At 38.0% G+C, this 14,674-nt stretch overlaps 1 protein-coding gene across 2 annotated transcripts in view; it reads right to left on the reverse strand.

The window, feature by feature from the left end:
• Window positions 1-434: 434 nt before the first annotated feature.
• MYOM1 (myomesin 1) overlaps window positions 435-14,674 on the reverse strand; it is an 80,055-nt gene continuing 65,815 nt past the window's right edge. Inside the window, exons 37-40 of one of the 2 annotated variants that reach the window (XM_074146195.1) lie at window positions 13,246-13,301; window positions 7,962-8,177; window positions 4,935-5,058; window positions 435-3,734 (exon numbers count right to left, since the gene is read on the reverse strand). In XM_074146195.1, coding sequence (XP_074002296.1) covers window positions 3,523-3,734; window positions 4,935-5,058; window positions 7,962-8,177; window positions 13,246-13,301 — 608 coding nt within the window. In that variant the 3' untranslated portion in view covers window positions 435-3,522. Of the gene's footprint in view, window positions 3,735-4,934; window positions 5,059-7,192; window positions 8,178-13,245; window positions 13,302-14,674 lie in introns of those variants that run through there. The other variant, XM_074146196.1, reaches the window with a different exon arrangement.

The raw sequence follows: 14,674 nt of genomic DNA on the forward strand, positions 1-14,674 counted from the left end.
GGCAACATTTTACTTCACTTCTTAAGATTTACTATTGTCTTAACAGCACAAGAAAACTTGGGTGGAAAGATTTGTTTCAGCTGTCTGGTCGGTGTAAGTGCAGCTGAAATGGAATATTGCTCGCTCAGTGGCTTTATAGTTACTGTTCAAGGACACAGAGCAGAGGTCCACCCTACGCTAGTTTCAGGATGATCTCGCTTTGCAACTAGCTGCTTCAAAAATTATGGCTTTATATATTATCAAATTATAGTTTATCAGTCTCAGACCACAGACAGGTCTTCCTCAATAATTGGCTAACAAATCCAGAAGTAATTCTCAGAAGAACTCAAGGACACCTGGAATCACACTGCCTTTACTATAGTGGAAGGCAAAGCCTATTTTTCACATTTTCTTTCATCTTGAAAAAATCACGCTTTGTAATTTTGGAAGGCAGTTAGATAATATAGTTTAATGCAACACTTTTGCACACTGCTGTTAGAACACAAGAATATGAATTTATAATAGGGTTATAAATATGAATATAAAGAGTAATGCATGCTGGAATGGAATTTGTAGGTGAGAAAGAAGATATTATCCAGAAGTGGCGCTTCAGATAAACATTGCAACCAGTGCCTGATTTTAAATATAGTCAAATGGTTCTGTGTGTTTGATAGGAGATTCTGTTGTTTCAGAAATAACTTGCATTCTATCATTATGTAATGGACAGAGACTGAAACAATTTTTCATAGTTATCATGGAAAACAGAATACAAATTATACATTTAGATTGCAAGAAAAAGGTGGTAACAATAAACTTTAATCTACTCAACATTTCTGTTAATATTTTGAATGTTTTGTTATACATTTGTGAGCAACTACAGCTTAAATAATAATTATTTTTTTTAAATCTTTGATATGTTTATTTATGTATTTCATTTACCATACATAAAATACTATGCTTCTGGACAGCATATAGTTTCCAGTAGAACAATACTGATATAACTGCATTTCCAGCTTTTTGAGGAACCACCCAAATTTAACAAAAACAAAACCCTAAACCCTAGTGCATTTTAGTTTAAATTTTAAAAAGTATTTCCAGTAGGTTTTAATATAAATATCGTGAAAACACTGATACTTTTTCTTTCAGCAAAAAGCTAAGACCTGATTCTGCTACAATGACAGAAAAGGGAGATCTGCCATTGGCTTCACAGGGAGCGAAATGGGCTTTGTAATCTGAGAGTTGGGGACATTTTTAGAACATTCTGCTGAGATCCGGCTTGTTTTCTATTAAAACCAGTGAAAAGACCCCTGTGGCATTTTACAGGAATCGGTTCAGGCTCTCAGTGGTACAAGCTGTTCTATATATAATTTACACGCTGCCGTTGGTGTTTGTGGGGGATAAGCTCCCAACCCGGAGGAGCTGTAGGAGGTGATGGATTTTTAGAGAGGTAAGGCAGGTTAAAATAATTGCCATGGCAAAGAGCAGTTGAGGGTTGTGTGAAACAACCTGCAGCTTTGTGACGTTTAGAATGGCCAGACTCCCTGGAAGAGTGATGCAATTGCATATCTTTAGAGATATTTATCATTTTCTGTAACAGTTGCAGGAGAGCCTACATGCATTAAGATTCTCATTTAAAAAGCCCGTACTGCATTTCTGTATGTGATCTACACTTATGTCATTCACTGCTGGGCTGTTCCAGTTTTCTACTAATTTAAATTGTAACACATAGTTGTAGAACAAGGTGTAATGTAGAACTGAGTCAAGCTCTATGTGTCAAACAGTACTTCAGGCTAGTAGGATGACTTTGTAGTTCAGTCTGAATTTTAAGTTTCTCCCACCACTTTTTTGCGTAGCAGTCAATTTTTTGATTTGCATAATTTTTCCTCTATTGCATCCTGCATTTTTCTGTCACTCAGAATGGACCATCCAAATTATTTAAATCCTTTACCTTGTTTATAGAAATATTATTACTCTAATTGCCTCCATATAAGCACTCTATCTAGTATTTCATTCAGCTGGAATCTTTCTGTTGGTTTTAAAAAGAGTTCAGTAACCCTGTTGGAATTCTACTGGAAGGAAACGGCTTGCTTTCCATCAGAGATATCAGTCTAAGGTGTTACACATTTACATGCTATTAAGATTCTTTGTTTTCTCATGTTAGCAATTCTATAAGGATGGATTATAAACTGATATTTCGTGGTTTTTTCAGTATTTCCACATTTGTCATAGATCTAACACCCTAGAAATATCAGCTGAGTTCACTAATCTTTCATCAATAATCCCTCTGGAAAAAGCCAATGTAGTATGATTGAGCCTTCTAAGAGTTGAAATCAATAAAAATATTTCCCTAGTAATTAAATATCTTTTTTTTTTTTTTCTAGTATTTAATAATTTCTTGTCACGTGAATGTTGAACTCAGCTTGCATATTAACAAAATAAATTCTGACCTTTATTTTTATTGGTTTGTTTTTCAGCTTGAGCTCCGCTTCTTTCAAAGTATCTAAGCATCCACAATGAGTCATATTTTCCTATATATCCTCAGTACATAGATGTACCGAGTACACGTGAATGAACACGGCAATGAATGTGAATGAGCACAGTACTGACTTAAAGTAGAGATTCTTGGCTTGGATTTATTTCTCACTTATATGGACCATGAGGGTATATTCTCTTAAAAGAAACCAATGGACCTGATATTGCAGCAAGGGGAAGAAGGGACAGCTCTGGGCTGAGTCACTGAGGGGAAGGAGGACAGTGGGTTTAGCAGGTCTTGGAAACAGAAATTTGACTGCTGTAGCAAAAAGGATAGAGAGAAATGAACAGGTGGGGCAGCTGATACTTTACGGGTGAATGCCATATCCATAGTACCTCACCAAGGCCATGGAGAAGTTCACGAAGTAGAGAGGCATGAGTGGTCTTGGTGAGAAGAAATGGCCAGATGTCATCCTAATCCACCTGATGAAACAGGTTTACATGGAAGAAACTTGGATCAAAATAAAAATTACTTCTGCCCCATCCGCATCCTTAGGAGATGATTGTGTTTCTGAAGATCTTCCCCTGTGGCCAAATTGGCCATGGTGAAAAGTACAGCCCACATGGCATTAACAGGGCTGTGTGTATGGTTTTCTTGAGAAAGTAAGCGGGGTCTGCCTCAAGCTGTGATGGCCTACAAATATCAATTAACAGATCCACATAACTGATACCAGCATTCTTTCACAGAATAATAAATATGTCACTTCTGGACAGGATTCACTCTAACAAACTGTTTATCATTTTTCAGTAATTAAAATCACCTTGTCAGTACATGGATCATTATTAAGATACTTAGAAATGACTGCAGTGCAATTAATCTGGTACTGAGACACAGGTGCCCATCTACTATGCATTTAAAGTTATGGAGTATTACAAATGTTATAAAAAAATGGTAATAAACTTTTGGGTTAAAATATTAGAGCTAGTCTACCACCCATGAAATCTCAGCTTGAACTTATTATCCAGATCATGACAAGATCACATTCTTCGTGCAAGAGTAGCGGGGCTTACTCAAGGCTTTTTTCCCAGTGGTTTCTTCCCCTGCCTGTCCGAGCTTTCTGTGGGCTGAGGAACTGTTTCTGCCGCTGCTGCCTTTCCATCAGTTGTCTTTGCTGCTTGCTGGTTGCTTTGTGTATCCTTTTCTGTCTCCACAGGGGGGATTTCATTTGGAACAGCTGTCTCTTCTGTAGCAATAATTTCTTCTATGTGTGGCTTAATAACATCTGATTTGAGAGAAGTAATAGAATTTCCCTTATATTTACTATGCTCAGCAACACAGAGGTACATAGAGTAAGATTTTGCTTTCATATTGCTTTTGACCTTATCATGTTCTTTTTCTTTTCCCATACCCATAAAAAGAGATTCAGTATCACAAATAACGTTACTACTTTATAGAGCCAAAAGCAAGCCCAAGTCGTTATGGTCTCTAATTAGAAAAGATTGAGGACCTGCAAAACATCTACAGATGTAAATTATAGTTTCTCACATATATCATCTCACTTACAGGACTCTTGAAATGTCTGGGTTACCCATACCAGGAAGGCAAGAGAGAAAAGAAATGCAGTTAAATATTTGTTCTTGCCTTTGGAGCAGAAAGGGGAGGCTAATAGGGGTATAAAATGTTCTGTCGGCAATGATATAACAGGAATACACCCTGTATACAAAATAAAAATACTTAGGCAAAAATATGTAAAACAGATGTTCTGATAATGTTGGAATTTAAGCCTTATTTGGAGCTAAAATGCTCTACATGAGGGAGTTGTAATTGTGAGGAATAAGTCAATGACCAAGTAGCAATTATATAGCAAGAGTCCAAAAGAACAGTAAAAATCTGTAATATACAAGAATGCTGAATCCACCCTTTTTCTAATTTGGACAATAACATGATCGCTTATAATTCCAACTTTACCATTCAATATGGGCATGAAACTAAGGGAAAATAATTGATCAATCTGAAATAATAGCTATACGATCAGGCTTTTCTAAAACTCTTTGGCCTTTAGGGTCCCTTAATTAGCAAGGCCTTTTTTGTGTGTTGTGTCAAATCTCTAGCTGCTGAAATGATTCTCGCTTTGGAAAATAACACCATGTGTGTATAGATACATGCTTAGGAGGTCTTTCCTCTGCATTCAGGAATTTGAAAGTATTTATTATGGCTTAAAAAACTTCCATCAGCCAGGCGAGCCAAGGTGAGAACTTGCAGCTCAGTGGAAAGGTGATTTAAAAGTGTTGATTTAAATATCTTTCAGTGAGGTTTAACCTGGCAACTCATACTTTGCATTTGTTGTTGATTAAGAGCATACATACTGTAAACTTGGTTGTTTGGGACCTAAGTAATATTGATTGGCGCAGACTATTAACTGCATAATGTTTGACAATTTTTTCATTGGAGTAGAAGACCATAAAGGTGAAAGTGCTCTTACCTTTCTTTTCCCCTTCCTTCCGTTTGCTTGCTGTCATTGTTTTTTTCTTTTTAGATACAGTTGTGTTATTTTGATCTTGTCCTTGGGCTGTGTCAGTCTGGCCTGACACAGAAATCACAATCACCTGAAGCAAAGCAAGAGCAAAAAGCGCATAAGCAAGAAATGTGGATGCGTCCACAAATTCAGTTTGAAACCACTAGGACTGAATCCCTGGGAGCAATACGTTTACAAGCAGCTATTACTCTGACTCTCAGGGACACATACATCTTCTGGAGCAAAGAGAAGTGGAATCCAGCCTGTCATCTGGGAAGTGGCCCACCTGTATTCCCTCGCAGTTCTGCCAAAAGGAGGGAGGCAGGAGGACACGTTTTTGAAGATAAAGTACTAGAAATAAAGTGCTACCAAAATGCAATCATTATTAAAATATGCTAATGCTAAGTAATAAACATCAGTTATCAGGTATTGCAAGGAGCAAGTCATATTCTTGTTTGTGCTCTGGAGGATGGAAGAGATGTGACACTTGCTTTAAGGTGTATGTCTTGGACCAAGATGGAGTGACCTGCTTATCACCCTTGAATTGGCTTCATGTCATACTAAGCAAAATTATCAAATAATTCAACATTAGTTCTTTACACTCAGAAAGCTTGCCGCATCTCAGATTACAGATATTCTCATGATTATGTATTGAAATTTAAAAATTAAGTTGTTTTACTTTGTCTGATTCGCAGCTATTGTGACTAAATGGTCTGAACTTTTTTTTATAACAGATATTTATAACAGATTAATTAATGTGCATAATTGCACACTTAAACCTTAAAACTGCAATAATGTCATCAAGCTTGACACTTGAGTTTTAACTATTTTAGGAGATAAGGCTGTGTGTAAACATACACTGTTTATGTGAAATGCTGGAAACAGAGTTTACATAATTTCATGTTAAAAATCCCTGTGATGTGAAATCTATTCTGGAAAATAAGAAGATTTATACCAGGTAAACTTAATATGTTCCTTGAAACTGGAGGTGCTATTCATGCATAAAGTTAAGCACATGATAACATGTTTTGGTAGGTCATAAGTCTGATCTAAATCTGAATTTATTATTTTTTTTAATGATTAGGATCAAAATCATTAGCCCTTTATAGAAACTGCTAAAAAAAAAAAAAAAAAAAACCACTATTAAAAAGGTGGAAAAATCACCATTTTCACCATTGATAACTGCGTTGAATCTGTTGTTACCTGAGCCATTAAGAATTCCCTCACGCTTCCACTTCGCCTTTAACGTTAGCTGACAGTAAACCTCGGATGGCACGGGATTAAGTGAGCATTAACTGTACAGCACTTACTAGTGGCGTCCTCACAGAAATGTCAGTGCTGCAGCAAAACGAGTGCCTGGGAAACAGCACTGTGTCAGCACTCACAGTAGCTAAAAATGACAAGAGAAAGTATGTGAAAGGTGCACAGACATCATGCTTACACTAAAAACATACATGTTAGTTCTTTAGATTTTGATGTGAAGAATTGTGCTGTTGTGAGATTAGTAATGACAAGGATTATTAATATGGCACATTGCTCTCCTAATTAGGAATTGGGCTGATAACTGCTTCTGATCATGTATATATATATATATATATGATATATATTGTATCACATGTATAGATCATATATATGTCCAGCAGGATGGATATGTATGTACATTCTGTTGCTCTTCCTCAGCTAATAATAATCAGTGGCATTGTTGTAAAATAGCTGACATGGAGTTTTTAATCTAAATAAGTGTGTTCAAAGATCTGGACAAATGTTTTTTGTCTGAAACATTTTTATCTGAAAAAAACCATTTTTTTCTATGTTCCAGTGAAGATTCTTCTTGTAGCTTTAAAAGATCTTGACAAAATATCTTATTTCTGACCTTCGGTGTTAACTTCGGATGAAATTAACTGAGGTCTCAGTCTAACAAAATACTTACCTAACACCCTTAAATCAAAATTCACGAGCAGGTCCATTGAATCGCATGAGACCACTCCTGTGCCTCAATTTGCAAAAATACCTTGTCGAGCTGAGATGTGAAGTAGTGAAGGTCTGGACAGAAAGTTGTGACGAGGTGCCATTGTGGGTTTTGTCGTGAACAGTAAAGTGAAGATTAACAGGGATCTAGAGGAAAGCTAGAGGTAATTACAGTGGTGAAAGCATTAAGAGACTAAGATACTGTGCACAGCTACCAGAGCCGTGACTAGTAAAACAAGACACAGTGAAACAAGCTTGTGATGGAAGGAAAGAAGTGAATTCTTTTTATTTGTGAACATAGAGGAGAGTTCATACAGTTTTGCAGACACACACACACATTAGTATTCTGGCCTCCTAAGCCTCATTTTCATTTATGTTACAGTACTTTTACCCCAATTGGGCAGATTAAACAATATTTATGGATGTCGTTAACACCCATATTAAGGCCTCTCTAAATTAACACAGCAACACAAAGGGGCCTTAATGTAGACAAAACCAACACTAATATCTCCGTGATTTAAGTCTCTAACACATTCCATCTATGCTACTTTGTGAAAGTTGGAACAAATCTAAACTGCTGCTCAAAAATGCCTCGATCATTTTTTATCTTTCCATCTACCTCATCAGTTGCCTCCATTCTTCACCCTTTCCATTTTTGTTGTATGGCCAAATGCTCCAGGAAGAGGGTCAAATGGTGGACCTGTGTTCCCAGCCAGCATGCATTGGGCCTGGCTGAAGATGCTACAACTAGGTCCTGTGAAGTTAGCAATAAGAATATACTTAGGAAAGGCCCTGTTTTCTCTGTTACAATTAAGCGTATTAGAAACCAAAGTGAAGTGAATGGAAAAATCCAAGGCTGCCTGCTAAAACAGAAAGCCATTTACACACACAGATTATGTCAGCCTGTCATCCAAAATCCCCCCCATGCTTCTGTTTCCTAGTCTTAAATTCACGCATTCATTTCTTATCTTCTTTCTTTTTGTCTTGCTCGGACTGCCTCTCCTCCTCAGGTATGAACACACTTACAGTGACATCGCTGGTCTCTGTGCCGTACTTGTTCTTCACCACAATGCTGTACTTCCCAGAGTCATGTGTGGACACAGTAGAAATGGTAAAGCTGACATTTTTTCCAGATTCATATTTCAGGATGCAATTAGCATCTGACACAAATGCTTTTTCGTTTTTCAGCCATGAGACCTCTGGAGTAGGATCTCCCCAGACAGTGCAAGAAAGGTTGAGTGCCTATAGAAAAAAAGTACAAAAAGAATTACAGGTAAGGCTCAGTAAATATTTGCTGTGTTTTTTGATGCCTGACTCTCCAAATGTTCCAACCCCCTATTTATCTTCCTGCTTTTAGTAAATGGATGCATATCATCATCAGTAATCAATAATTTTTGTCAGTGTCTTCTGTACCATAAAGGAAAAGAAGGAACGCAGTTAATTAAAAAACTCCATTAAAACCTTTCAATATTTTATGGACCTTCTTCTCTACTCTCATAATCATTAGTAGAGCTTTTTCCATGCATACTGTTTAATATAAAATTAGATATTTTCTGCAGTTATGTGTGCAGAAATGAGAATTTGAGGAACAGTCAGATGGATTTTTTTGCATTAAGCTCACTATATATTTGCCAGAGAAGTAAAGCAAGTGTGTCTGCCTTTTTAAATAACTAAGAACAAATTGTCCCTGGAATACTTTGTTTAGTTTAGGATCTTTTAAAACTATGCCCTGACAGCTCTTCCCACAGACTTGAATTGTTTTATGCACTTCTATAAAACTATTTTTAACCGAAATCAATACAGGCTTTACCCTTTCTTTGGTGTTTGTATAAGTATTTCCCTTTGATGTTAGTAATGTTTCTGAGGTCTGAATTCAGTCCCATCAGACTTCATCTGATATCACCATCTTCATCACCAGAGAGTCAGTTGTTGGAGAGCTCACTGTCAGGTGGATACTTTCTCTAGGCTGGGGAGTCTATCGTGCACACCATATTCAGGCCTCCTTTTTTTGTTGTCAGCTGAGAAATTCATATTTGGGAGATACCGATACATTTAAATGATTCCCTCCTCCAGTCTCAATGCCATGGGAATCTTCTCAAAAGAGTTTGTAAAAATGAACATCACATAGAATCAAGTGTTAAGAATGTTAATAGGCAACTTCAGTGGTACATAAGCCTTTCTCTGGACCTTTATCTAGGAAAGAATCCATTTATGTCAAAGTATTAAAGAGTACATTGGTCCGAACTTAAAAAGTTATTCAAAGTAGAATATTTTTTTAATGGAAATTGAAGAATTTTTACTGCAGAGAAAATGGTCTTCAGTGGTCCATTAGGCATGGACTAAGTGATACATAAGGAATGGACATGCTTCCACTTGATTGGAATCAAGTTTCTCTTACATTTTTTTAAAGGCTCTTGATAAAAATATATCAAAAATAGAGGCAACTGAAGAGCGCTCACCTTGTTAGCCCTATAGTCTGTCATGATAAAAATCTACCGTGAGAAATCTATTTAACAGGCTACCTTCCCTTCACCTCTCTGCTTCCTATCTGGTAGTGTGATGGTGGAAGATGGCACAAAAGACAGATACGCAGAAGGCTGTTGAAATGGGCAGATAGATAGAAAAAATGGATACCTCTATACAAATGAAAGATCTTTGTACCTCTGACAACAAAATAAAAATCAAATAAATCCCACATCCCCTAAGGACCAACATGAGAACAAAAGGGAGGGGAAGTCTTTCCTCCATCAACAACACATAATTCTTGGTACCGAAGGAAAGGCAGATTCCAAGGGAGAGGTGGTTATGGCATGGTGGAAACAGCCTCTATCTGATTTCCTGCAGCACCTACAGCTGGTGACCACATGGAGCTGTTGACTGCCTTCTCTCATAGCCCACTGGTGTGAATGTGGTTTTGATTGCTATATCAGTCCATCTTTTTGAAAAACAAGGGGAAAATAAGAGGATTTACATTTCCCCCTCTTCCTTATTGCTCTCAGTACAAACATGCCCTCAGTCTTGGCCAGGCATTGCATGCGGGTCCCTTCAGGTGCTTGGTATTTCTTTGTTGTCTTCTGATTCTCTAGCAAGCAAGAGATCACCACTGAGTGGCCCCAGCTGCCACTCCAAGGTGCTAATGAGGTGATGTCCGTGTCCAGACAGCTCTATTAGTGGCATCTTTCAAACCTCAGGTGTTTGAAGTGGTGTCAGTACTCTTTAATTCAAAGAGATTCAAGCAGCAGTGACGATTCTTTTTTTCTTCTAAATAATTCCTTAAAATAGCTGCATTTTGCTTAACCTTGCATCACTAGTTCCTGTTTTGACATCCATGCTCCTCTTTACCTTCCCAACTTTTACTTGTTTTCCAGGTGTGCGGAGATATATATTATAATTCACTATGTAGCTAGTGAGATCTTTGGTTTTCTTGAAGGTAATTCAATAATTATGCAGCCTTAGCCAAGGGGAATAGGGATCACCCATGATCACCCACAGGGACTGCACCTATTTCAGATTTTCTGTTCATTGGGCAGGAGATCGTTTTTACCCATGTGTTCATAAGTTAATGCATATCTTTATTGCTCACAGAAGCCCCTGGTTGTAATGCTGTGTTCAGCCTGAACTTCTTATCCTGGTAAAAAAGTGTGTCCTGTCCTCCTGAGAGGAAGAGGCACTTTTCTCCTCAAGGGGAAGGACTGGAAACCTGTCTAGATGTTGTGGTGAGTGAATGAAATCTATCAGGAAATCTGAACTATCTGAAAAAAACTGCATGAATCAAACCCATCTCTTTGAACTGGATCTCAGTATTTCAGAGCTCCCTGCAGAAGTTCCCGTAAGTCTCGACCTGGGGCATTGGGGCATGTGCACTTGGCAGCAGGTGCAAGACCCTTTGTGTGCCCCCCAACTTTTCTGCCTTTCAGTACAGATTTTAATGAGTAGGGTAATAGAGGTAGTAGAGGGAAATGTGTCATTGTATTTCAAGTATTGACATTCCTCTTGCATATTAGCACAAACTCATTTTCCTGGGTGGTTTGGGCTAAGATGCCAGTGAGTGAATTGAAGCAGCTCAATCATGGGAACCTGCTCCCTTCTTCCGGCCTACCTGCGAGGGCACCTACTCCTGGCAGAAGGGTAGAAGGGGGATTTAGTGGGCAGAAGAATGCAACACGTTTCTTCTAGATCTGAAGCTGTCTGTCAGAATCTTGAGCCCCTCCTTTTAAAAATAAAACCCCTTACTCACTTGCAGCCCTTCATTAAAACAGCCACTTAGGTTAATTTGGCTGGCTGTACACAAAACTTAGACTAGTATTCTCTGTCAGGTCAAATTCCTCCCTAATATGAACTGACACTTAGCCTTTTCCAATTGTATCACACTGCTGAAGAGCATTTCTGTCTATTGGTGGAAGCCTCTTAGGCCATCTGGAACGCTGTTTGATTAACACTGGGTAAACACTGGTTCATTTGTTCTCACACATATCCTTAAGCTCCCATGTAAAAAGCTAATAAATAGCATCACAGTCACGGTGTTAAGTTTAAGTTTAAGACATGCATATGCTTGGAAGTTCAATCTAGGGATACCAATCTGTTCATATAACTCTCTAGTTATGGCTGCACTTGTATTCAGAATCAAAGCTTGCAATTGCTAGTCCTCTGCTGTCTCATTTACTGTTTTTCAAAATCCTTGATGATTGTGCAATTTGCGTGAATTACACAACAGAGAACTGCATTCTCCTCTCTCCAGCATATATGCAAACAATAGACAGATGAGCCAACACCACACAGACAAGCACTGTTTTCCTCAATCACTCTCTGTCCTTCTCCGTTTCTCAAAACGATTGTCTACTGCATCCAGAAATATAAGGTCAAGGATATTTGTCTTGAGTTCTGGGAGTTTTTCAGTCACTTATTCAAACATCACAAGTGTCCCTGCTGTCAAGGACAAAGTGCGTCTGGGTAAGATTTTGCAACTCGTTTTTTACAAACTCCCTTTTTATAAAGTCTACACATTTTGCTTTAGTGAGGTCATACTCAACTTCATATCAACTCTCTTTTGGCAGAAAGACCAAATAATAACGACCACCCAAAACCGTATGCGAATCTCATCTCCAAGCACAAGCACCATTAGCTGAGAACCTGCAAATTAATTCTGTTTCTTTGTGTCTTCCACCTACAGTTACAATGCTCATGAGTGCTTCTTACTCCTACATCATTTCCCAAACTGCTAAATTGTTTAATGAAAGGTTTAATCAATTTTCATTTTTCATTTTTTTCATTCTAAAATGCCAGCATACTTAATTTTCCCAGGACTGCTGCAGTCCACTATCTGTTGGCTATGTTCTATCTCGCATTGTTAAGCGATTCAGACCAACATTTTAGACTCTTAACACACTTCTGCTCAGCTTATAATCAAATACTTTTAACTCGGCTGACCTACTGCCGATTACAGCCAGAGATACCAGGAAGCTGTCTTACTGTAGTTGTCATATCACAGCTTTTCAATGGCATTCTCGTGCCCTATTTCAGCGTTTGCACACATTGCAAAGAGGAACTGGCTAGTGGCAGACCAGCGGGAAGTGACGAGCAGGCACTTCTTGGTCTCAGTACTATTAAGCAGCAACTTGTAGAAGCAGCGTGCTGGGAAAAGGTTGCGAGATTGAGAGCTGACTTTCTGGGTCATCTCTTCTGTGCTCAAGCATCGATGTAGCTGTGTTCCTCTGGGAGTGCCTTACAATAAGTTTTTGGTTAAAACTCTGCTAATATAATCCAGTGACTTCTTTTGACTTCCCATTTATCCTGGTGAAATTAGAGAAAACTGTCTCCTTTTGTCTGGAAGAGAATTGAGTTAGACTGGTTTACTAGTTTTACACCGTTTAAAAGTCAGCCTTGACAGGTGTGACTATCTTGCCATGTTTTGAGGAATTTACCTGCAAAAGCCATAGAAAGACTAGCATTTTGTAAAAAAAGGAGTTAAGCTTCCCTGATACCCTGTTACAAAAAAAAAAAAAAAAAAATCTAACCGTGAGACCTGTGCATGAATTTTTAAAGAGCTGGTTATATAAGGAGTTTTAGTCTCAGCTCACATTGTCATCTCACTTTTATCTAATGCTTAAGAAAAGACACTGCCCTGAATACATAAACCCATCTGTGCAAGACCGCTGAATTACGTACAGAAGGCAGGGGATGAATAAATAATGTAGCAGATTTTAAAGATGGCATCTTTGAAAAAAAAAAAAAAAAGGTGACTATTTTCCCATCATTGAAAGGCATTCAAGCTGTCAGGCTGTTGTGCAAAACTTCAGTTAATTTAGGGTACCTTGCCCTCCTGGATGGTGACGACATCCGGCAAACCTCCAAGTACCCGTGCACGATCTGGAAATAAATAAGCGTAATTTTCTTTAGTGTCTCAAAATCAACGGTGTCCCAGATTCTTTTTCCCTTCTAGTTCTTTTATTTTATCTTATTTATGTACAACTTGTCTCTGATATCTGCGCTAGCAGAGAACTATTCAGCATTCTTAGCACACCATTTGGACTTTAAAAAACGTTGAATTCACAGCAAAAGATGTGTTAATAGCTGGTGTCAATCACTTGCAGAGGGGAATTAAAGTACATGTGCTGTGTCCTGCAGATTTTGCCATCAATTCAGTGTTACTTCTGAGTGCACAAAAAAAACCCCTGAATTTTTGAGATTTGGCACTCCACATTTTTAGTATTGTAAACTAAAAACATTGTGTTTCCTTAAGGAACTGAATGACAGCTAATAAAGTGGCAGAGATTAGATTTTGATCTAAATACAAAGACAGTCTCAGTGACAGCACTGAAATTCCACCACTTTGTACATATTGATCTCTCATATGAGATCAATATTTGGTCTGGTTTTAAGCTCAAAGTCCTATAGGAATCTTACATAAATACAAATAAGCTGATCACATGCTGGCTGCGGTACATTTGTCCTGGAGTATGGATTTTATTCGTTATAAGTCTTGGTGGAGCCTGGCAGAGGAAGGAAATGACTATACAAAATGTTCTCCTCTAATGTATTCCGTAAAAGATGTGCTCTGGACCACAGAGATAACAACCTTATGAGACCAGGAATGGGATTGTGTTATGTCAATTAACATGCCAGCCCCTTGTGAATTATCCAGGGTTAGAAATGAAATGCCCAGGGTAGGGCTATTACTGATCTCTCTTTGTGCCATCTCAGCTGGGACTTGTAGGAATCACTGTACATTTCCAAACCCAGCTTTATTTGGATTATATGTCCAGGAGGTGTTACCTCAGATCTCTCTACACGTTTTTCTCCAATAACTTTTCAAATGCCATCATTTTTATATAGGTCTGAAAGTCATCAGTAGTGGGAGAACTTTGGGATGTATTACATTTTTTCCATGCATTTTTCTGTAAATAGGGAGAATACTTAAGTACTTATTACATGCTTTTGGTTTAATTGCTATGTTGGAATTGACACACACACAAAAGTATCAGGAGACTGAGGGATCAGTCTTTAAGCAATACAAAAGCTCCTGTTGCTTTCTTGCCTATCTCTTTATGCAATGCAGAGCCATTTGACATTTTAGATAGTTCAAAACTTGTGATTTCCTCCATCTTTGAAAACAAAGTGGCTTTTGGGCAGAGAACATGCATGAGAGATCTCAGCAATAAAGATAATTTTTAGAGAAGGCTTACTGGTAGTGAGAACAGGAGCTTAGACTGGAAAAATCAACATAACCCATAAATATAGCG

The sequence above is a fragment of the Numenius arquata genome, chromosome 4 (genome assembly GCF_964106895.1).
Source record: "Numenius arquata chromosome 4, bNumArq3.hap1.1, whole genome shotgun sequence".
Lineage (NCBI taxonomy): Eukaryota > Metazoa > Chordata > Aves > Charadriiformes > Scolopacidae > Numenius > Numenius arquata.